The sequence below is a fragment of the Phalacrocorax carbo genome, chromosome 18 (assembly GCF_963921805.1).
Source record: "Phalacrocorax carbo chromosome 18, bPhaCar2.1, whole genome shotgun sequence".
Taxonomy (NCBI): Eukaryota; Metazoa; Chordata; class Aves; order Suliformes; family Phalacrocoracidae; genus Phalacrocorax; species Phalacrocorax carbo.
Window position 1 is genome coordinate 3,407,629 of NC_087530.1, and position 18,573 is coordinate 3,426,201.

Consider the following 18,573-nt stretch of genomic DNA (forward strand, 5'->3'; position numbering starts at 1 on the left):
GGCAACAAGAGGATAGTATTGGGCTTTTGTTCCACTTAACTGGCTCATGTAACCAGAAAACTGCACATGCCAAACACCAAACCTGTTCTTTTAGCTCAAGGAATGGAGATTTCCAGGCTTTTGACCCAGAAGGCAAGGGTTCCAGCCTTACTAATGAGCCCAGCAGTTCTTGCCATAATTAGAAGTTAATTGCTCTGTTTTTCCAGATAAAACTCTTTCCCCCTGACACTTCAAAGCATTTGCATAAAGCGTTTAATCTCCTACATGGTTCTGTACTGATCAAGATTGGAGGGTTTTCAGTCTGCCGCTCCTTTATGACTTACTTGCTCAAGTTTACACTGAGGACTTTCTTTTGCAGAAGCTTTTTCCCCAATGAGCTTGCGTGTTTTGTCAGAACACATTTTCTTTCCAATAGCTTCTTGCTGTTTCCTGTATACTTCTTGCAATCTCTTGTTTCTTATCTCCATGGCCTGCACCAAAGACTTTTTCTCTTCCAGGATTTTTTTCTTTCTTTCTTCATTCTTTTGATACATAAATTCCTGAACAATTTCAGGGCTGTACGGGTGAGGTTTTTTAGTGCTTGCCCTCCTCTTTGAAGGGTGCTTAAGGTTTTCTTTCTCAGACCCTTTCCGGGCAGGGCTGCTTGAGCCCTTCTGTCTCTGAGGAGATATGTTTTCTCCTCTTTTGCAGTTTCCTGAGCTGCTGGGCTTAGCTCCATCTTTTATTAATGAAGATCGGATCTTTTCCCCACTGAAGGCAGAGGGAGTTATGGCCCGAGGACCGGGTGAAGGAGAACGGATCCCTAGGAATACCTGCAGAACTTCTACCTTGCCTTTTGCAGTATCTTTTGGGAGCCTAGTATGTCTGTGTTCATCATGATACTGGCTTTGCAAATGCAGGTTCCTGAGTATTTGTTTTGTATCCTTGGTTGGTGCATTGCTGCCCCTCTCAACAGGCTTGCTGCGGGGAACCATGCAGCTTTTGAATTCAGGGTTTTTCCCCACAGGTTCATTTCCCTTTTCTCTGAAGCTGTTTTCCATCACTGGCATGGCTACAAATCCTCTACCAGGTTCTGTGGGAAACATTTTGAAAAAACAGTGGTGTTATTATTTCAGAGATGTTTCAATTCCTGTATCTGTCATGTGCATCTCAAAACCTGCTTCCTACTATAGGTCTGAGAACTATCTGCACGTGTAGCCTCGGCTTGTACATCTGTTGTGAAATCTGTAATGTTCTAAGGAGAAGGCAAACCTGTAAGTGTGAAATTTGAAGTTGCAGTGGCCAATTGTACATGTGATGTGTAGTCTGTGGCCCTTCAGTATAAACAGAATTTAACATATATGGGCAGTGAAACTCTTTATCTCATGAACCTCTAATCTTGTCACTGTAGCACAATGAGAACTCGGTGGCCAGCCTCAGCTAACCGAGATGCAAGGAAGCTCTACAGCTGTGTCTGGCAAACCAAACCAGCTGAAAAGCAGTGTACGCTAGTATGTGCAGGACCTGAGCTGATGCCGTATCTCTGCTAGGGTGACATAACCTGTGTCATGATCCAGACAAGTCTTATTTTAAGGGCAATAGTGCATTTGCATTGTCTCTTCAAAACCACAATGGATCCATTGTGCCAGTTGACGAGGGACAACAGCTTTAGTAGTTGTTCTGGGTGGTCATTAACCTGACAGGTGAGTTATTGCAAGAGTCATTAATAATAGGTGCTCAGAAGGACCTTGAAACCTTTTATTTCAACTAGTTTTAATAAACAACTTTATTGTTTGTGTGCCAAAACAACTAGTGTAGCAGAGAGGCAACTGTACCAAAGGTATTTGCTGTGGTCTGCTCTTCAGCTGTCCTCAGATTTGGAAATGTAGGGGGTGGACCAAGTAACTTTCTAGCTAACTTCTGACCTTCCCTCCATGCAGAAGCACCATGTGGCTTTGTACCTGAAACAGAAGACTTGTATTTAATTATTAAACCCTCACTATTCCTTGAAAGGAAATTGTAATTCTATTATAGATCTTTTTAATGGTCATTTCCGGGAATCACATCCAAGGTGTGGGGAGATCTAAAAAGTTTCAGTCAGTGCAGGTTTAACAAAAAAAAAAGGTTGATGATACTTGGGTAACAAAAAGTTTTTAAAGCACTCAAGCCTTGCAGGCTATCACTCTGCGAGGGTCTGTTCACTGACTGACAGAGAGCTGGTTCGTGACTCAGATGAGGGCAACGCATGAATGTTCAGTGATTTCCTAAGGCTTTACCATTAGCATTTATATCATTTAACACTTGAAGCATGTTCACACAACTCTTACAAGTTTTACTCAGAAACCGTTGACTCCCAGAGCCCTCAAGAACACTAAGAGGAGGTCAGGACACCGACCTGAGAGCATCTGAGAGCATCTTTCTGTGACGGCAGCTGCAGACAGCTGGTACTTACTGAGTACCAGCAGATTTGAGAACTGGAGGGAGGGGGATGATGAAAATATTATTTTCCTTGTGATTACTTCAAACTCACTAGAGTAAATTAATTAATTTTTAAACTGGTGAGAATCAGCAGGATGCAGTGTGGAAGAATCAATGAACGATACAGGACAAGGGACAATGTATAATGCAAAAATAAACGATGCAGTATGCAGCACAAACAAATTATTCTTGCTTAATAGGTGGTGTCACATAATAGACATTTATCACTGTTTTACTTCATAATTCCAGGTTGCATTCACAGCATGCCAATACTTGCACTGGCATAATTATAAGGAAGAATTTTTTTACAATGAGGGTGGTGAAGCACTGGCCCAGGTTGCCCAGAGAGGTGGGAGATGCCCCATCCCTGGGAACACTCAAGGTCAGGCTGGACGGGGCTCTGAGCAACCTGATCTAGTGGAAGATGTCCCTGCTCACTGCAGGGGGTTGGACTGGATGGCCTCTAAAGGCTCCTTCCAACCCAAAGCATTCTGTGATTCTATGTTTCTATGATAATTATGTATTTATTGCAAACACTTCTCCAGCAGAAGGTGACTAAACAGGTACTTATTTGGTATTTGCATGGATATCCTCCCCATCAAATTCTCCCCCAATGAAAATATTTAAGCTTCTTTTTAAAGAAAAGATTTCACTCTTAGTCAGTACCACCCTCAGCTCAAAGATGTGGTTCAGTACTCAGCCAACTGACTGCCTCAGGCTCTTCTAGCTTCTGTTCAGTAAACTTGTCAGTGGGCTGAGCTGACTGTGTGCAGCACCTCAGAATCACCTGTTGGACACGAAGCACTTTCAGAGACTGACTGGTTAAAGGGATTGCCCCGAGAGTCCCCTTTGCTGTAAGGCAACATCTCAGTTGCCAGCCCCAGGCTCCGTACCATGGCCACTGAGGGAGGCACAGCCTCTTACATCAGCAGGATTTGCAGCAGACTCTGAGATGCTCTGGAGGCTCATCTTACTCGTACGGTTTGGGTCATGTCACAAGAGAAATTATGTTCTTCAGACAAGGAAGAGCTTCACTCTCTGTGGGGCTGAAGTCACTTCCTATAATCACGGGGACTTACTTGGGAAGCCTTCAGAGGAATTATTCATTAGATCTAAGCAGTTTGGTGTCTGACAGCTGGAACCATGAGTGGAATTGCCAAAATTTGTTGGACTTGGAGCAGCCGAGATCCATCACCGTTTTTAATGAAACACCTTGCTGTATTACTTTGTTTTCTAGTTTAGCAGTATTAAAAATGCAGGATGTAATTATTTTTATGCTGTCTTGATTTCTCTGAATGCAACTGACAAGTTAGTATGTAGATCTAAATCTTTGCTTCACCATGTTTTCTGATTTCAATTAAATCTTTTTTTTTTATCTACAGCATTTATTAACTACAGAAACTATTATGCTAGATTTCAAGAGCAGTATTTCTGATGAAAACACTTGCTAGAAGGAAATTTTTTATTTAAATATTATCCTGTTTTTTTCTACCTATGAACAGATGAATATTTTATAGCTGTTGTGACTTAATTTTTTGTTAACTACAGCAAATTTATAATTCATCAAATTCTTGAGTACTCTGGCTCTGACCCCTGCCCCTCATTCATCTCTTTGTAGCCCTGCCTTGGCTCTTTCACTGACAGAAACTAATAGCCAATAAAGACACCATGACACTGGCAGTTACAATGATGAATGCTTCACGTGGCATGGTCTTATTATGACCCACTCTCAGAGGAAGATCAAGCCATTTTTCAAACAATCCATTAAAACAAAAAAAAAAAAGAGGAAGAAGGAAATTATTATATATTTCATGCATTTTAAATAGTACTTACGTAGCAGAGCACATGATGCTGCTATGCTCATCATTTCTTCTGCACAGTATTAGATAGCTTGGATTTTTTTCTTTCTGTTTCACACAAATTGCATGTGTAATAACTTGGCTAGTGTAAAATACAACCTTTGCTTTGAGTGAGCTTTGAGTGAGCAGCGCCCATCGCACTTCCACTGTTTGTCTGTTCTCCACAAAGTCTGAATGCAACTAAATCCAATGCAAAGTAATAGCATTAAATGGGTAAAATTACTCCAGTAATTAAAAACTCCACTTAGCTATACCCGCCAAAGAAAAACCAAGAACTAGTGATTGGGAATCCTGTTCCCATTGTTGACTTTGTAGTAAGGCTGTGGACAATTCTTCTGACTTTTCACTACTTTGATTCAGTCCCTATTTTGCAGGCCAGGGAACGCCTGCCTTTTGGTGGCACTCTTAATTCACCAGGAAACACAGAACTGAATAGGTGATGGACAGCTCTTCCCACCTAGGATGTATGGCTTATTTTTCAGTGACAGAAAGTGGTATCAGGTGGCCAATCTGGCACCCCATCCCAGGGGCCTCAGCACAACTGACCAGCAGCTAACCTGTTTAGTTACAGTTAATTTAGAAATCAAGCCTTGTTTCCTTGTGCTGCCTGTGGTCATCTTCCGCCTCCCTGAACAAATGCTGATTTTTGCCTGTTCCCTCAGTGGTTTTCTTTGTTACCTGCTTGGTATAACTAGGCCCTGGTCCTTGACTGCAGATCCTAGGATTTAGTATTGTTTTAACACCCAGCTAAAGATTTTGGCAGGTGAGTGCTCAGATGCCACTGACCTCCAGTAGTTTTGCCCATAAATTTCTGTAACTTCTCTTGATTTTCATCCTCACCTTTGCCTGTCGCTGCTCTCACCAGAACAGAGGACTTGGGTGAAGGCTGCCTCTGGCTTTGTGTTTGAATTCTCCATGCTGAGCTTCTCTCTGGTCTTTGGTCTTTAATCAGAAGGAAAAAACCCACAGAAAAGAATTAGTATGCAGCTAAAAACAAACTGGAGACATGACTGCTGGCACCAACAAACCAAACCCAGTCCTGTTCCATTGGAACACAAAAGGGGGAGTCTCTCTAATGACACTGGTCACAGAACAAGCAGGACTCCCTTTTTTGTGGTGCTGGAGATGTCCCAGCAAAACAAGCATTGGTTAGGATCCCGGAGGTTATGACTGTGACCCCCATCTACCTGTACAACAGCGTAACATGCAGACAGCCCTGACCAAAATGGCACATCCAGTAGGTGCAATGGGACACCTTTCTCTTGGTGCTCCAGACTAACCTTTCCCAGCAGAGTACACAAACGCTGCATGCTTGGGCAAGTTGCCTGGAACAAACTGTTATGATACAGCATTGCTAACCTATGATCTTGAGGGCTTTTTTAGAATCCCTCCCTTGTCCAGGGATGGTAAATTCCTCTCTGCCTGGTATTGTGTGCTTTTCATCAGGCAAGGAGACACCAGACCTCAGGGTCACAGCCCTAAAGCCTAAACAGGTGATTGAAACCTGTTAGGCTACAAGGAGCAGCGCAGATGCTGGTATCTGACAGCATTGAGTTCCTGTACATGTGACAAGGAGAAGCAGCCTTCCTAGGCCAGACTGCAGGTGTCTGACAGAGGTAGTATCTGGCAAAGCAGCTGTGACACACTTTTTTTAATGGTAGAGTACAGTTAGACAAGCTGAACAAGCTGCATCTGAACCAAGTGCCTGGAGCTGTTAACCTCCAGCCTTAGAGGCTGCCTTCGATCTGCAAGTTGAACTGTTTGTCTGGTAGTTCCCTAACTCAGTTGTGTAAAATGCTCTGGGTTCAAAACAAACTAAACTAGCCTTTCCCCTGAGAATGTTCAAAAGAGGCTCGGCAGGGATTGTGGCTTTGGCTTCGGACCATTAGGAGGGGTGATGCTGCGCAGTGATGGCAGAATGCGCTGCCTGATTCAGCTGGAAGGGGGAGACGGTGGCATGGACATGTGCTCCCACAGGCCCGAGGTAAGCACTATAATATACTTCCATAAATCATTGTAAAAGGTGTTTTGGAGTGAATCTAAGAGAAATACGCATGGAAGCTGGTGGTGTGTGACAGGGATTGTAGTGCTCAATGAATTAACATTAATGCTATTATAGCAATAAGATTTATTATGTACAGCTTTTCAGCTCGTCTTCTCTAGTCTAATATACCCCCAGTAATCCCCCGTTGGCTGAGAAGATGGCCAAGTGGGCAGGCTAACCAGGCTAGCCGAAGGCAGTCCTTGCTCTCCAGTACTCACAGCAACCTGAGGTCTTAAATCACGCTAAACTAAAGTGGCAGCTGTAGATGAATGGTACTTCAGGCCCAAATCTAGCAGCAAAGCAGGATAAGAAAGTCTAATAATATTTGCTTTCAGATCCACACTAGTTCCAGTGAATGCACTGTTAAATCCCCTGTAATGCCCCTGAACTACACGGTTCCTGCTTTAAATACCTGTGATGCCTCTCTACATTACTGTGCAGAAATTTCCCATTTCATGCTTTTTATCTGGCAAAAGGAAGAATGTGGGAGGAAAGGGGAGAAAAGAATATATTTGCAGCAAATTATTTACTATTTTGTGGAAAGAAATTTATAAATTTTTGCATGCTGGGCAGTAAATCCAGTGGAGAAGTGAACTCAGTAGGCAGGTTGATATGTATAGCACAGGGAGGTTTACAGCTCCCCCAAGGGCTGCAGCAGTAAATGAATTTATCGCATGCACATGGTTGCTGCCCAACATAAACCAAAGTTTATGTGGGGCAGAAGCTGTGTCGTTAGTTACTCAGCTGTGCTGAAGCACTGTTAGGTAATACATAGTTTCAGCCTTTCTCCATAGATGCCAGGCTACTACTGACCTCTGTAAACCGGAGCAGAAGGAGCAGATGCCACTTTGCACACCTTTCTCTTCAGGGGTCTTTTTTGCTGTGGCTCTTTAGCATAGGAAGAGATCAGGCACTTCTGCTCCTGAGATGCTGCTTGCTGCTTTTGCTTCTGCTCCTGGATTCTCTTCTTGAGTTGCTCTAACTTCTTTTGGGGTGATTTTTTCCTCAACTCTTCCAGCTTCTGATCACTGGGCCTGCTGGCTGATGGAAGGTGGTCTATAGGAAGCAGGACAGCTGTGGATGCAGGAGCATCGCTCTGGCTGCCACGTGGGACAGCTGAGAACAGACTGCTCCCAGCAGGGGTGTGAGGTGGGTGACGCAAGGAGCAGGGAGATTTTTCCTTTTGTACTGTGCGACCTCTTGAATCCGCCTGCTCCCTGAAATTGTCCCTTCTTGGTTTATACAGGCCCTTTGCAGAAGACCACGTCCCAGCTGTGCCTTCACCATCCACAGCCTCCCTCCTGGCAGGGCTGCAAGGTGCTGAGCATGAGTCTTCCCTGGGGGACAGCAGTGTCATTTGGAGTGGGCCAGAGCTGACAGCAGGGCTCTCAAGGAAACAGGTCTGTGACCAAGCAGGGGAAAGAGCAGCACAGTTTCCCTTCCTTAAGGAAAAGAAAAACAAGACTGAATATGTAGGGTATTTTATTAAATTATTCAATAGACTGCTAATACGAATGACAGTTGTGTTTCCAGAACACGCTCTGATGGTGGTCTCAGTGTCCCCACAGGATCAGCGTTTGGCCAGTTACCAGCAGTTTGGTAAATGGAGATAATATTGGGAAAGTACCAAGTGGACTGTGATTATTACAAGCATGGGCAGATAGACTAACACAGAGAACTAATGTCAGGGCATTGGCTGTTCCACTGGCCTGTTGGTCAGTATTTCCGAGGGTGAAATTGTCTGGTGACTTTTTCTTTTTTCCTAATGAATACTAAGGCTTTTTCTGGAGTCCTGCATCCCAGAACTTTAAATCCCTTTATGTGTGCTTTCGCCTCTTCATCCACCAAGTGCTGTACGTTAAGGTTATTATTTACCTGCAGGCTGGAGGAATCTCATTGCTCTTTTTGTTATTCAAAGCTGTTTCATCTCTGTTCCTCTCGCCATCTACAGCATAGCAAAATTATGTCAATGTCAAAATGACAAAAAAGGCTCCTTAACCATTAAATTAAACCAGTTCATTTTACTGGGGACTATTCCCCAACCAAACCCTTTGGACCCTTTGGACACCTGGGTACAATTTCGCTCATACTTGTAATGAGCCTGGCAGCATTGCAGTTCTGGGAAGGAAAAGTAAGAGTTTGTTCTTTGCTGTAAAAACCTCTGTGTACGCTGTCTCCATGCCACCCAGGGCTGCAGGGCAGACTCAGTATTTGGTTACTAGCTTGCACAGAAACCTATGCTAGCTTTAGTACCCCATGTCCCACCTACTTGAGTACCATAGTATATGGTGTTAAAGCGTTCTCTGCCAGGTCACATCGTGCCCCTGTCATTTAAACCCAGTGCCACATTCATCGCATCTTTCCTTCCCTTGTTCAAAAGGCTTGGGAGCAAGAGAAAAGATTCATGTGCAAAACCACGAGCTCCAGCAAAGCTTCTAACAGAGCAACTCAACACACCTCTCTTGCTATCCTTGTTACTGAGACAGGGGTCCAGGCAGTGAGCCATCTCCTTGAGCATGGTACAAAGCCCTGCTGCTTAGGAAGGAAAGAGCATCCATAAATATCAAAGGCTGGCAGCTTAAACTGTTCCCAGCCAATAAGCCATCTCAAAAACAAATACCCAGCAGATGCAAAAATAGTAAGTGAAGTCTGTTCTTGTCATTAGTTTGCAAGAGTTCTGGAATTTCGTTAAATTTCCTGCTTTTTTCTTAACCCACTTTGCCTTTTAGAGATGATTTTAAACACGTTATGTATTTCCTGCAAAAGTAAACAAACAAAATGCTGTATTTACATCACTTCAGTTACCTCTAGGAAAAAAACCTCAGAGGAGAAGCACAAGTAACATTTACTTTGCTGTAGCTGGTGGATATTAATGCCGCGTCTTTTGCCTGAGCTCTGCCCAGCAAGGTGTGACTCCTTGTGCATTGTGGTGCATTGTGATATTCTTCAGGGAACACTAGTAGAAAGCTGATGAGAATATACCCTTTCCTCAATAAAGAGGGCCTTTCACTGTCTCTTGTCACCTTCCCTTCCCTCCAGCACCAAAGCAATCCCCCTGTCTCAGCATTTTCCCAGTAACTCAGAACTCACCAAAGCTTTTTTCATGCCAAGGCTTTCTTCTGGCTGTCTGTGATTTGGCACAACTCCATGTTTGATGATAAAATTTGTTTTCAATCCTTTGTAGCTGTGAAAAGGCAGATTTTTCTTTTGAAGGGAGACATATGTTTTTTTTTCCATGGTAGCCTTTTGCTGGCATACGCTGCCTCTCTGATTAATTTTGCAGCTCCTAGTTACTGTGTAAATACTGGCATGTCTAAGCATGTTCCATGTGGCATTTCCTACAGTTGGAAAGAATGCAGTTGACTGGGAAGATAAGAGATTAAATCAACTCTGTCCATTATTTACACTTTGCATGTATGTGTGCCTCAGATTTTTACCAGAGCTGCTCTGATGTTTTTAAAAACAGCATAAGCAGGAAGTAACCCCAGCCAATAGCAACTTCAACAGTGTGATACTAGTGTCAGGCCTTGAGTGCGTGAACAATGCTGCATGCATTTGGCTAATATCACATATTCATCCAAGCAATTTCACTGTTATGACTGCAGCTGCTGTGCCTGATATAAACGTTCTTATGTTTCCTAAGAGGACAGTAAGACAGGGAGAATTCGGAGGATGTCTCGGCTCAGTGAGTGTCAGCTATTAGTCTGCTCAGGGCTTCAACTGCAGCAAGGCAAACTTTTATCTGTTCTTGTCATTGATTTTGAAGTGTTGTGAAATTCAGTAAGATTCCCTGCTTTTCTCCTTCTCTCCTTTTAGTCATTTAGCAAATGATTAAAGAGTTTATATGTTCATCGCAAAAGAAAAACAAAATGGCCTGTTTACATCGCTTTCTATTACATTATTTCCATGAAAGAAAACACTGTGGGGGTGATGCACAGGTAGCTGACAGCAAGCAATAAAGGTATGTGACAGCAAGTGTTCCCTGAACTGCACGTACCACTGCTTTGGCTTTCTGAAGGCTCTTCCACACCAAGGCCACATCTACAGAAGCAAGAGATGAAAGACATGTTTTAGCATCTTTTCACACGTGTCTTCACTACTGGCAATTTCCCTCATGCCCAAGTCAGAACTGATTATAGAGCTGGTGGCTGAAACACAGAACTGCTCCTGAAAAATTGTGTCTGGACTGCTTTTATATACAGCTTGTTTTCAAAATGTGCTTAGTTCTGTCAGAACTAATGCTCTTTGAGCTATATTAGTGTTTATTCAGCAAAGTCCTTACTGATATTAACTGGCAGTTTTGCACATAGTTAAGAAAGACTGAGCTGAATTTCCCAATTCAATCCTATTTGGAAGTAGTTACTTACAGAAACACCCCATACAGGATTTCTTGTGAGAGTAAAAATGGCTTGTGTCTTTTTACAGAAAAAAACAAAGCAAAACATCAGATACAGAGAAGCTCCTAGTGTGAACTTACTGCATACACAGAATCCCAGAATCCCAGGTTGGAAGGGACCTCAGGGATCATCTGGTCCAACCTTTCTAGGCAGAGTGCAGTCTAGACAAGGTGGCCCAGCACCATGTCCAGCCGACTCTTGAAGGTGTCCAACGAGGCCAAGTCAACCCCTTCCCTAGGGAGTCTCCATCTTCTTTGTAGCTGCCCCTTAAGTCCTGGTACACAGTGATGAGATCCCCTCTGAGCCTCCTTTTCTCAAGGCTGAGCAAACCCTGTTCTCCCAGCCTATCCTCGTATGGCATTCAACAGTAACTGAATCTTGATAACTTCAGGCTGAGGAAGATTTATAGAGCAGGTTTCTTTTAGAAAGCAGCATGAAATGGGGAGTTTTGGTGTTGCTGTAGAGCTACAAGCACAGTTACAAAACTGCCCAACAGTCTCCAAACTTCAAAATACTTGCTCCGTTGTGTCTAAAATAATGCAATCCAGATTAAACTAACCACTTTCAATAAGCAATAAATCCTTGGGTTACAATGAAGTTAGCCGAGTCTCTCTATGACCGTACAGAGGAAAATGGAAGCTCATTACCCACGTACCAGCTAGAGGATCTGATTCTCCAGATGCAAAACTGTTATCCATCTTTCAGCTGTGCTAGATCTCTGCTTGCTTGATATCCATGTCTGAAATAACCATGCAAAAGGACTAGTCAATGCTGCCCTTTGAGAACAGACTAGGTCATTTTTATGCCTATACATATTTTTTTCTCATCTATAATTGCTGACTGCCCATAAAGGCCCTCATAATTTACATTTCTGTGGTGTTTGCAAATGTTACCTGTTATTATTACTTTTCTCAGCCTTGTGAGGGAGTCTCAGGGAGAGACAGGGATATGCCACAGCTGGTAAATCATAGAATCACTAAGGTTGGAAAAGACCTCTAGGACCATCAAGTCCAACCGCCAACCCAACACCCCCAGGCCTCCTAAACCATGTCCCCAAGGGCCATGTCTGCACATTGTCTGAACCCCCCCAGGGACGGTGACACCCCCACCTCTCTGGGCAGCCTGTTCCAATGCCTGACAGCCCTTGCAGTAAAGACATTTTTCCTAATCTCCAACCTAAACATCCCCTGACGCAACTTGAGGCTGTTTCCTCTCGTCCTACCGCTAGTTACCTGGGAGAAGGGACCAACCCCCATGTCCTGCTCTGGGTCAATACACCCCAAAGAGCTGCCCTGGGACCAGCTCAGGAGCCTAGCACGCCCACCTGGGGCAATGATGGTATGATCAGAGAGTCAAGAAAGTCAGCTCCCTCCTATGTCCCCCTGTTACTGCCTTGTTAACACTTACCTTTTGAAGCCTTATCCACAGGTGGAACAAAGTTTCCACTTAGGAGCTGTGCAAAAGCACGCAGAGAAGCACTTCAGAGAGGATCTGTGGGAGGGCTGCAGTCTTTCTACAGTGGCTAATCCCAGAAGGCACTTCCAAAGGGAGGTGTGAGAAAGAACTCAGCACTGAACAGCCCATTTGCTGCTCCTTACCTGGGCTGAGCCATCCACAGGCACCAGCTCCCTGGCACTAGCTGGGAATACAGAAGTTCCTCTGAGACAAACGCCAGGTCAGTCCCTGCCCTGCCCATGGGTGCTGGGACGCACAGGAGGACATCCAGAGGAGTCCCACCAGCCCTGCCAGCCATCAACCGTTGCCACACCTTTCTTTGAGCCCTTCTGTGCAGGGCTACAGTAGCAACAGGGCGAGTCTGTTAGGAACAGAGGAGAAAACAAACAGCAGCAAGAGGAGCCTGAATGCTGATCTCAGCTTGCAAACATGTGGCAAGATGCCAGCAGCTTTCTTGACAAGCCCTTCCATCCTTTCCAGGGCATCTGACATCCTGGCAATGACCGTTCCCAGGGCTGGGTGGCTGCAGAGGAGGGCAGGGAAGCAGAGGAGCACGGTGGCCAAGCTGGGGCCCAGGTGGAAGCAGCTCTGCAGTTCTGGGATGGAGAGATAATATGGTGCTAGAGCAGGGCGAGAAACCAGACCTATCTGAGACCTCATCCCAGGGCATCGTTCCTTATTGCAGAGCACCACTTGTCATCGCAAGGCACCTCTCCTCACGCCATCCTCTGTGGGCTCATCCAGCCTTTGGTCCTGCTCTCAGCAGCACTCTCTGTCACACTTGAACCCCCGGTTTCAAGAGAGCAGGGGGCTTAATTCTGAATCTTGCCTTTATTTAGAGGGATATGAACGAAAAGGTTTCTGGTCTTTGTGGTTATAAAGAAAAGCCTGAGAATATAAAGTAAGTGTATGCTAAAGTCTCAGATAAGGCTTTTCCACCGTCAAGGGTGTCATTTTTTTTAATTATCACAGTTTTTAACTTTAAGTATTTGAAATCTGGGGGTAGCCATTCTGGTTCTTCAGGTTTTGCTGATCTTACCCTCCCATTTCAGATTAAGAGGGAACAGTTTATTCAGCAAACAGCAGATGGCAAACTCAGCTTGCAGACAGGAGACGAAGCACTCACAGTGCTGGGAGGCTCCGGCCCCATTTCTGCCAGGACAGCCCTGGAGAACAGCAGTTTCCACCTTGGTCAAAGACAACCCAGAGTGGGTAGCAGCAGAAAACTTCTTGCAGTGATTCACTCTCCTCTTCATTTTCGTACTCAGCCTTTTCACAGAGCATCTTTCTTATGGGCTTCAATGAGCAGTGACATCCCAGGCAGATCCTGTTGGTGCATTTCTTAACTACCACCCCCACCCCGAGATTACACCTGCAGATGGCTAAGCATCCCTTAAGGCATATCTCAGTTGGTGAATTTGCTTTCTGTTTGCATGCTGCCCATGCATTGCTTTGGGAAACTTGGTTTATGTTGCTCTTTGCCACAGTTACTCCCAGCTAATTCCTGGATCTGTGGTTATAACCAGAACTACTACAGTCAACATAGAATGGCCAAGGCTAGGCTAATCATCCGATGCTGCCTTTGGATGGCCCTTAGACATTGGTTTCCTGGGAATTGTTTCCATTTCTGAATTGTAAATTTGTTTCCCAGAAATATCCTCTCATATATGCTGAAATTCTGCAGGTCCTAATGCTATACTTGCCATTGGCTCAGATATTCATGGAAGGCATGTGAGTACAATACAAACAAATAGGCACAAAACACATTTCTTGTTACCCTACAACAGTGGCCATCAATTGCTGCTGTCATGGGTTGAATTTCAGTAAGTACCCTGAGAAGAGGCTTTGTATCCTCTTCTAGATCCCACCTCTCTGCAGAGAAGAGGAGACTGATGTACTGTTTCATCAGCATTTTGGTTTATATTGAATCTGGCTCTTGTTTCTGGTCTGTGTCCTCAATTATCTGTTCATGCTTTATAATTCTACAGATTTGCTTTAAGCAGCAATGTCAGTATTGTAAGTGTTCGTTATTACTGGAAAGTACTCAGATGGTGAGGCAAGATACCGATGCCACATCCTTTCATGTACATGGATCCCTGTGGTCTCTAGAGAAGTTCTTTTGAAGAAACAGACCCAGACTGCTAATCTAATAAATGTCACTGCAGTCTGTGCTCAGATATCCCCAGCATTTCAGCTTTTCAAGTCTAACCAAACAAGGAATTCCTAAGCTGCAGACTGGAGTCGCGGAGTTCCTATTTCAAGCTGTTCCAAGCCAAAGTTTTGGCCTGATTAGAGGTTTCAGTGCTAAGAATGCAGAGCTTATCCAAGAGGGGAGCCACAGCTATTCAGGGTGTGCAAGCGATAAGAGCCCTAATTGCAGTCTCGGGGTTCACAGGCAGCCACTGTGCCAAGCGAACCAGTCCACCGAAGAGAGAGAAGAGAACAGTAACGTGAAACCTCAGCAGTGGGAAGGCAACTTTCAGTGAAGATTTGGTAACATGGGAAACTGTGACCGTAACCAGGAAAGCCCAGGGCTGGTCCCGGCCCACTAGGTTGATGGAGGAGCCAAGCGGAGTGGGAATGCACATGCCGTGACAGGCAGAGCTTTCGGCTGCGCAGGGGCGACACATCTCAAGTCCCTCAGGTCGGACTGGCATCTATTTTGGCACTGTTTTTTCTCAGCAAGCTGTTGGAGTTGACGAGAGCCAGGAGAGTGACAGATTGCCAGTGTGTTATGCTGCACATCTCGGAGTGTTAGACCACAAATCTGCTGAGAGCTGAAGTGAATCCTATCCTTGGGCCAAATCCCACTTCTGCAGTGTGTGAAACTCCCAAGTCAGGGAGCCAAGTGTGAGCCAAGGCAGATAGGAGCAAAACCATTTGGATTTGTATTTTAGGTCTGTATGAGTGAAATGAGCCAGTTGTGTACGGTTCTGGCCTGCTGACTCCACAGCTCCTGTCGCATGGAACTAAGGCAGAATTAGGCCCCATGTTTTCACTCATATGGCGCTTATGATGCGTCAGCCCTCAAACACTGAAATTTCCCCTACAGAGGTACTCAGACTTCCACCTACTCGTTTTAGCAAATTAGGCTACAGGCTATCACATACCCAGTGGAGCTTTTACAAAAGCCATTTAGGCTTTTTCTGGAAAGGATATTGCAAAGTTTTTTGCAGCTAAGAATCTGCCAAGAGAGATGCTGCTAACCCATCCTCTGGGATTTTCCCACGGAGAGCACGTTGTCCAGATACGAGGCTCTTGCTTTTTCCCATCCAGCAGTTTCCACTGCCATTACATGCACAATGATGAAGTGGGACAAGAAGTGCCCAGCTCTGCCACACTGCGGCACTCTGAGCTCCAGCGTGGTTTTCTAGTGTTTTTGCAAGGCAAAGGCAAGTGGGCTCGGAAATTGCTCAACCCCGTACAAGGCAGTTTAGAGTCTGGAGGTTTGTCTGACACGGTTCAGGCTGCAGGCTCACCTCCCAGAGACTTCAGTTTCCGCTGTTGTGCACTGTCACTGTTTAGGAAATATTTAAACCAATAACCCACAAGGCCTAGCAAAATTCAGGAAGTGCATATGTCTGTGAACCAAAACTAGAAATTCCCCCCAAGTCTCCGTGTTTTGAAACAGCGGCGTATCATGCAGCCATGCTTTTGCACCCGCCACATACACTCCCAGGATCTTATAAGCAGTAATTCACAGCTCTGGCAGAAACACTCCTTTCTTTCTCTTGCTGGGTTGCTCTACGTGCCTAGTTTTGTGAGGGTGTTGTGAGTCCCCTCAATTTTGGGATGTGTGTCCAGCTAAAAGGAAAGGAAATAGTACTTGTTTGTTGGCTTTTTTACAGTGCCTGACTAAGCAATTTACATTGTAAACCACTTTTCACAGCAATTCTCAGTTAGCAAACAATCAAAGCACAAATCTAAACTTCGATTGCAAGCTGGATGTGACATGAATTTTGTAGTAAGCATATGGTGGGAAGAGGCAGCTGATTAAAAAAAAAGTGTATTGCTCTGAAGTCTGACAGCCAAGGGCCCAATCCTGCACCCGCTGAAATCTGTGACAAAACATGAGCTGAAGTTAAAAGGGATGAAGATAAAGACACTTAATAAATCAGGATTTGATCTGAACCTGCAAAGAGCTTAGGGTTGACCACCACATACTGAAGTCATTCTTAAGGGTACTTGTCATCTCTCAAATCAGCAGCATAATAAGACGGAGATAAATGGGCCACCCCATTAACAATGTCTTCTCACAGTTCCTGAGATAAGACACAAATTTCATTCTCCACAGGTAATGTTGTAAAATAGCAATATTCATGTAAAACCCTCAGCGACACAGAGGGAGGAGTCTGACCCTGGCTGCAGAATTTTTGCTGGTACCACTGATCTTTTTCCTTTTTTCTTTTTAATCCTAGCAGCTCATGCTGTTTCCCACGGTGTCAGGAATAAGTAGACACTTTTTCCATGGTCTGTGTCATACACTCAGCTGTACGGCGTGTTGTGCGGAGAACAGCTCAAATGTAGGTGGGAGGCTACCATGAAGCTGCCCCAAGCCTAGGGAGGGATTTGCTGCAATAGAAAGATACACTTCCTTTGCAGTGATTACAGCCAGAAACACAAGGAAATATTAAGCTTGTATTTTCCTATTGGTGTCCTAAAATAACAAGAGTAATGTGTGTCAGGAAAGAACTAGACCTTCAGAATATCTGGATGTTATGCTGCATGCCAAATAATGTCTGGAAAAGGGCAAGTGTTCTCTTTGTCTGCTAAAATACATATATATCATCCAGTTACTGGGAGAAAGTGTGTTAAGATAGGAAATAGCTATCCATGGTCCATTTGGGTTTTTTTCCTATCAATAGGAGACTATGTGAATGGAATCTGAAGTGAAAAAGGGGAGGGGGGGGCTGCCTGCACTGTGCAGCTGAACGTGGGAGAGTGCAGGATTGCCATGGAAACCCGCTATAGTAAACGGGGCTCTCCAGCTGCATGGAGGATTTATAGCGCCAGGCTGGGACTAGGCAATTTAAATCAACAATCTACAGGTAAAGTGGCACATTTCCTTGCACATTGTCTCCATGCACTGTAAAATGAAAAAGGAAGGGTAGGTGAGTGGGGAGAATTACAGCAGTGCAAAGTTGTAAGGTGTCTTAAAGCTTGACTTAAACCCTGCAGAAGCTGATGCAAAGATTCTTGTGGGTTTTGATGGGGGCTGGACCAGGCATGCAACGAGCAGGCTTATGTTCCCTGTGCACTAAAACAGAGCAGTAGGCACAAGGATTTACCATACCTCTGCCCAACAAACCCAGCGAGAAGCAGGGTCTGCTCCCTGCTTGCACAGCCCTGCGGATGAGAGACCCTGCAGCTCAGGATTGCTGCCCGGTTTGTGGTTTTGGTTTGGAGCTGGGGAAGAATTCATCTGGTAAAGGCCCCCAGAATGGCTTGTTACACCTATAAGTGAGACAAATGGGCTATAAGCCACAAAGAGGGCTTCTGTAACAAGGGATCAGATGATTGGGGAATGATTTACTGTTTTCAGGTTCTCCCATTTATTGACATTCAAGCACAGTGATATATGGAGTGGTATGAGACAGCAACAACATTATTTTTGCAGTGCTGCCTTCATCACCATACATTACCAAGACCTGAGTGACAGTGCCACATAATCTTCTCCTGGATGAGACACCACACACCTGTGTGACCCTGCTCCCATCTAAGGGTAATGGTTAAATCTAACTTACATGGAACCACCACGGGACCAGTGCGGTCATTAGCTCCTGCAGAACTGCCTGTGCTTAAGTAACTTGCCTTGTTGCCATATCTAGTAATAAAACTCAAAATCTCCTGACTTACTAGTGTGACTGGATTTAAATATGCAGTTTATACTGCATACACCCAGATATACCTGGGTATACCCGTATATCTGTGGTGGTAAATACAAGAAGAAACTTTCCTTTTGAGCTGGAGAATACAGAATCCTTGGCAGCGAAGACTCAAAACTCTGTATACTCTAAGTGTGTTTTACTGTTCTCCACAGCTTTTTCTTCAAATGTTACTTTGCTCTGCTTCAACCTTTCAACAAAGCGTCAAACAGCTACCAAGAATGGCAAGATTTCAGCCTCTTCCTTCAGGAATACTTTAATGTTCAAAATCCAAATAGTCCCATCAAAATCTGGGAATTGGGTCCTCCTGTCCTTCTGCTGCTGCTGCCTGTTTCTTTGCCATCGATTCCTGCCCACACAGCAGATGCTGCCAGCCAGAGCTTCCACTTCCCCTTTGCATGTTTTCCTCTCTGTAGTCCTTTCCCTGGAGCTTCAGTGGCTTTCAGAATCCCTCCTGCCACCTTTCAGTTCTTTAT

General features: G+C 44.7%; 1 protein-coding gene across 2 annotated transcripts; it reads right to left on the bottom strand.

Annotated features, from left to right (window-relative positions):
- Positions 1-220: 220 nt before the first annotated feature.
- On the bottom strand, positions 221-12,560 carry LOC135316180 (centrosome-associated protein 350-like). 2 transcript variants are annotated; one of them, XM_064468493.1, is made up of 10 exons: positions 12,165-12,560; positions 11,413-11,496; positions 10,358-10,401; positions 9,451-9,544; positions 8,818-8,895; positions 8,236-8,305; positions 7,174-7,802; positions 5,157-5,258; positions 1,815-1,940; positions 221-1,072 (listed from the first exon to the last, which is right to left on the bottom strand). In XM_064468493.1, exons 2-10 carry the CDS (start codon positions 11,453-11,455, stop codon positions 297-299), a joined length of 1,962 nt encoding a protein of 653 aa, XP_064324563.1. In that variant the 5' UTR covers positions 11,456-11,496; positions 12,165-12,560; the 3' UTR covers positions 221-296. The 2 variants fall into 2 exon arrangements, with proteins under 2 accessions (XP_064324563.1, XP_064324564.1); XM_064468494.1 differs by lacking the exon at positions 8,818-8,895.
- Between the last annotated feature and the right edge of the window lie 6,013 nt (positions 12,561-18,573).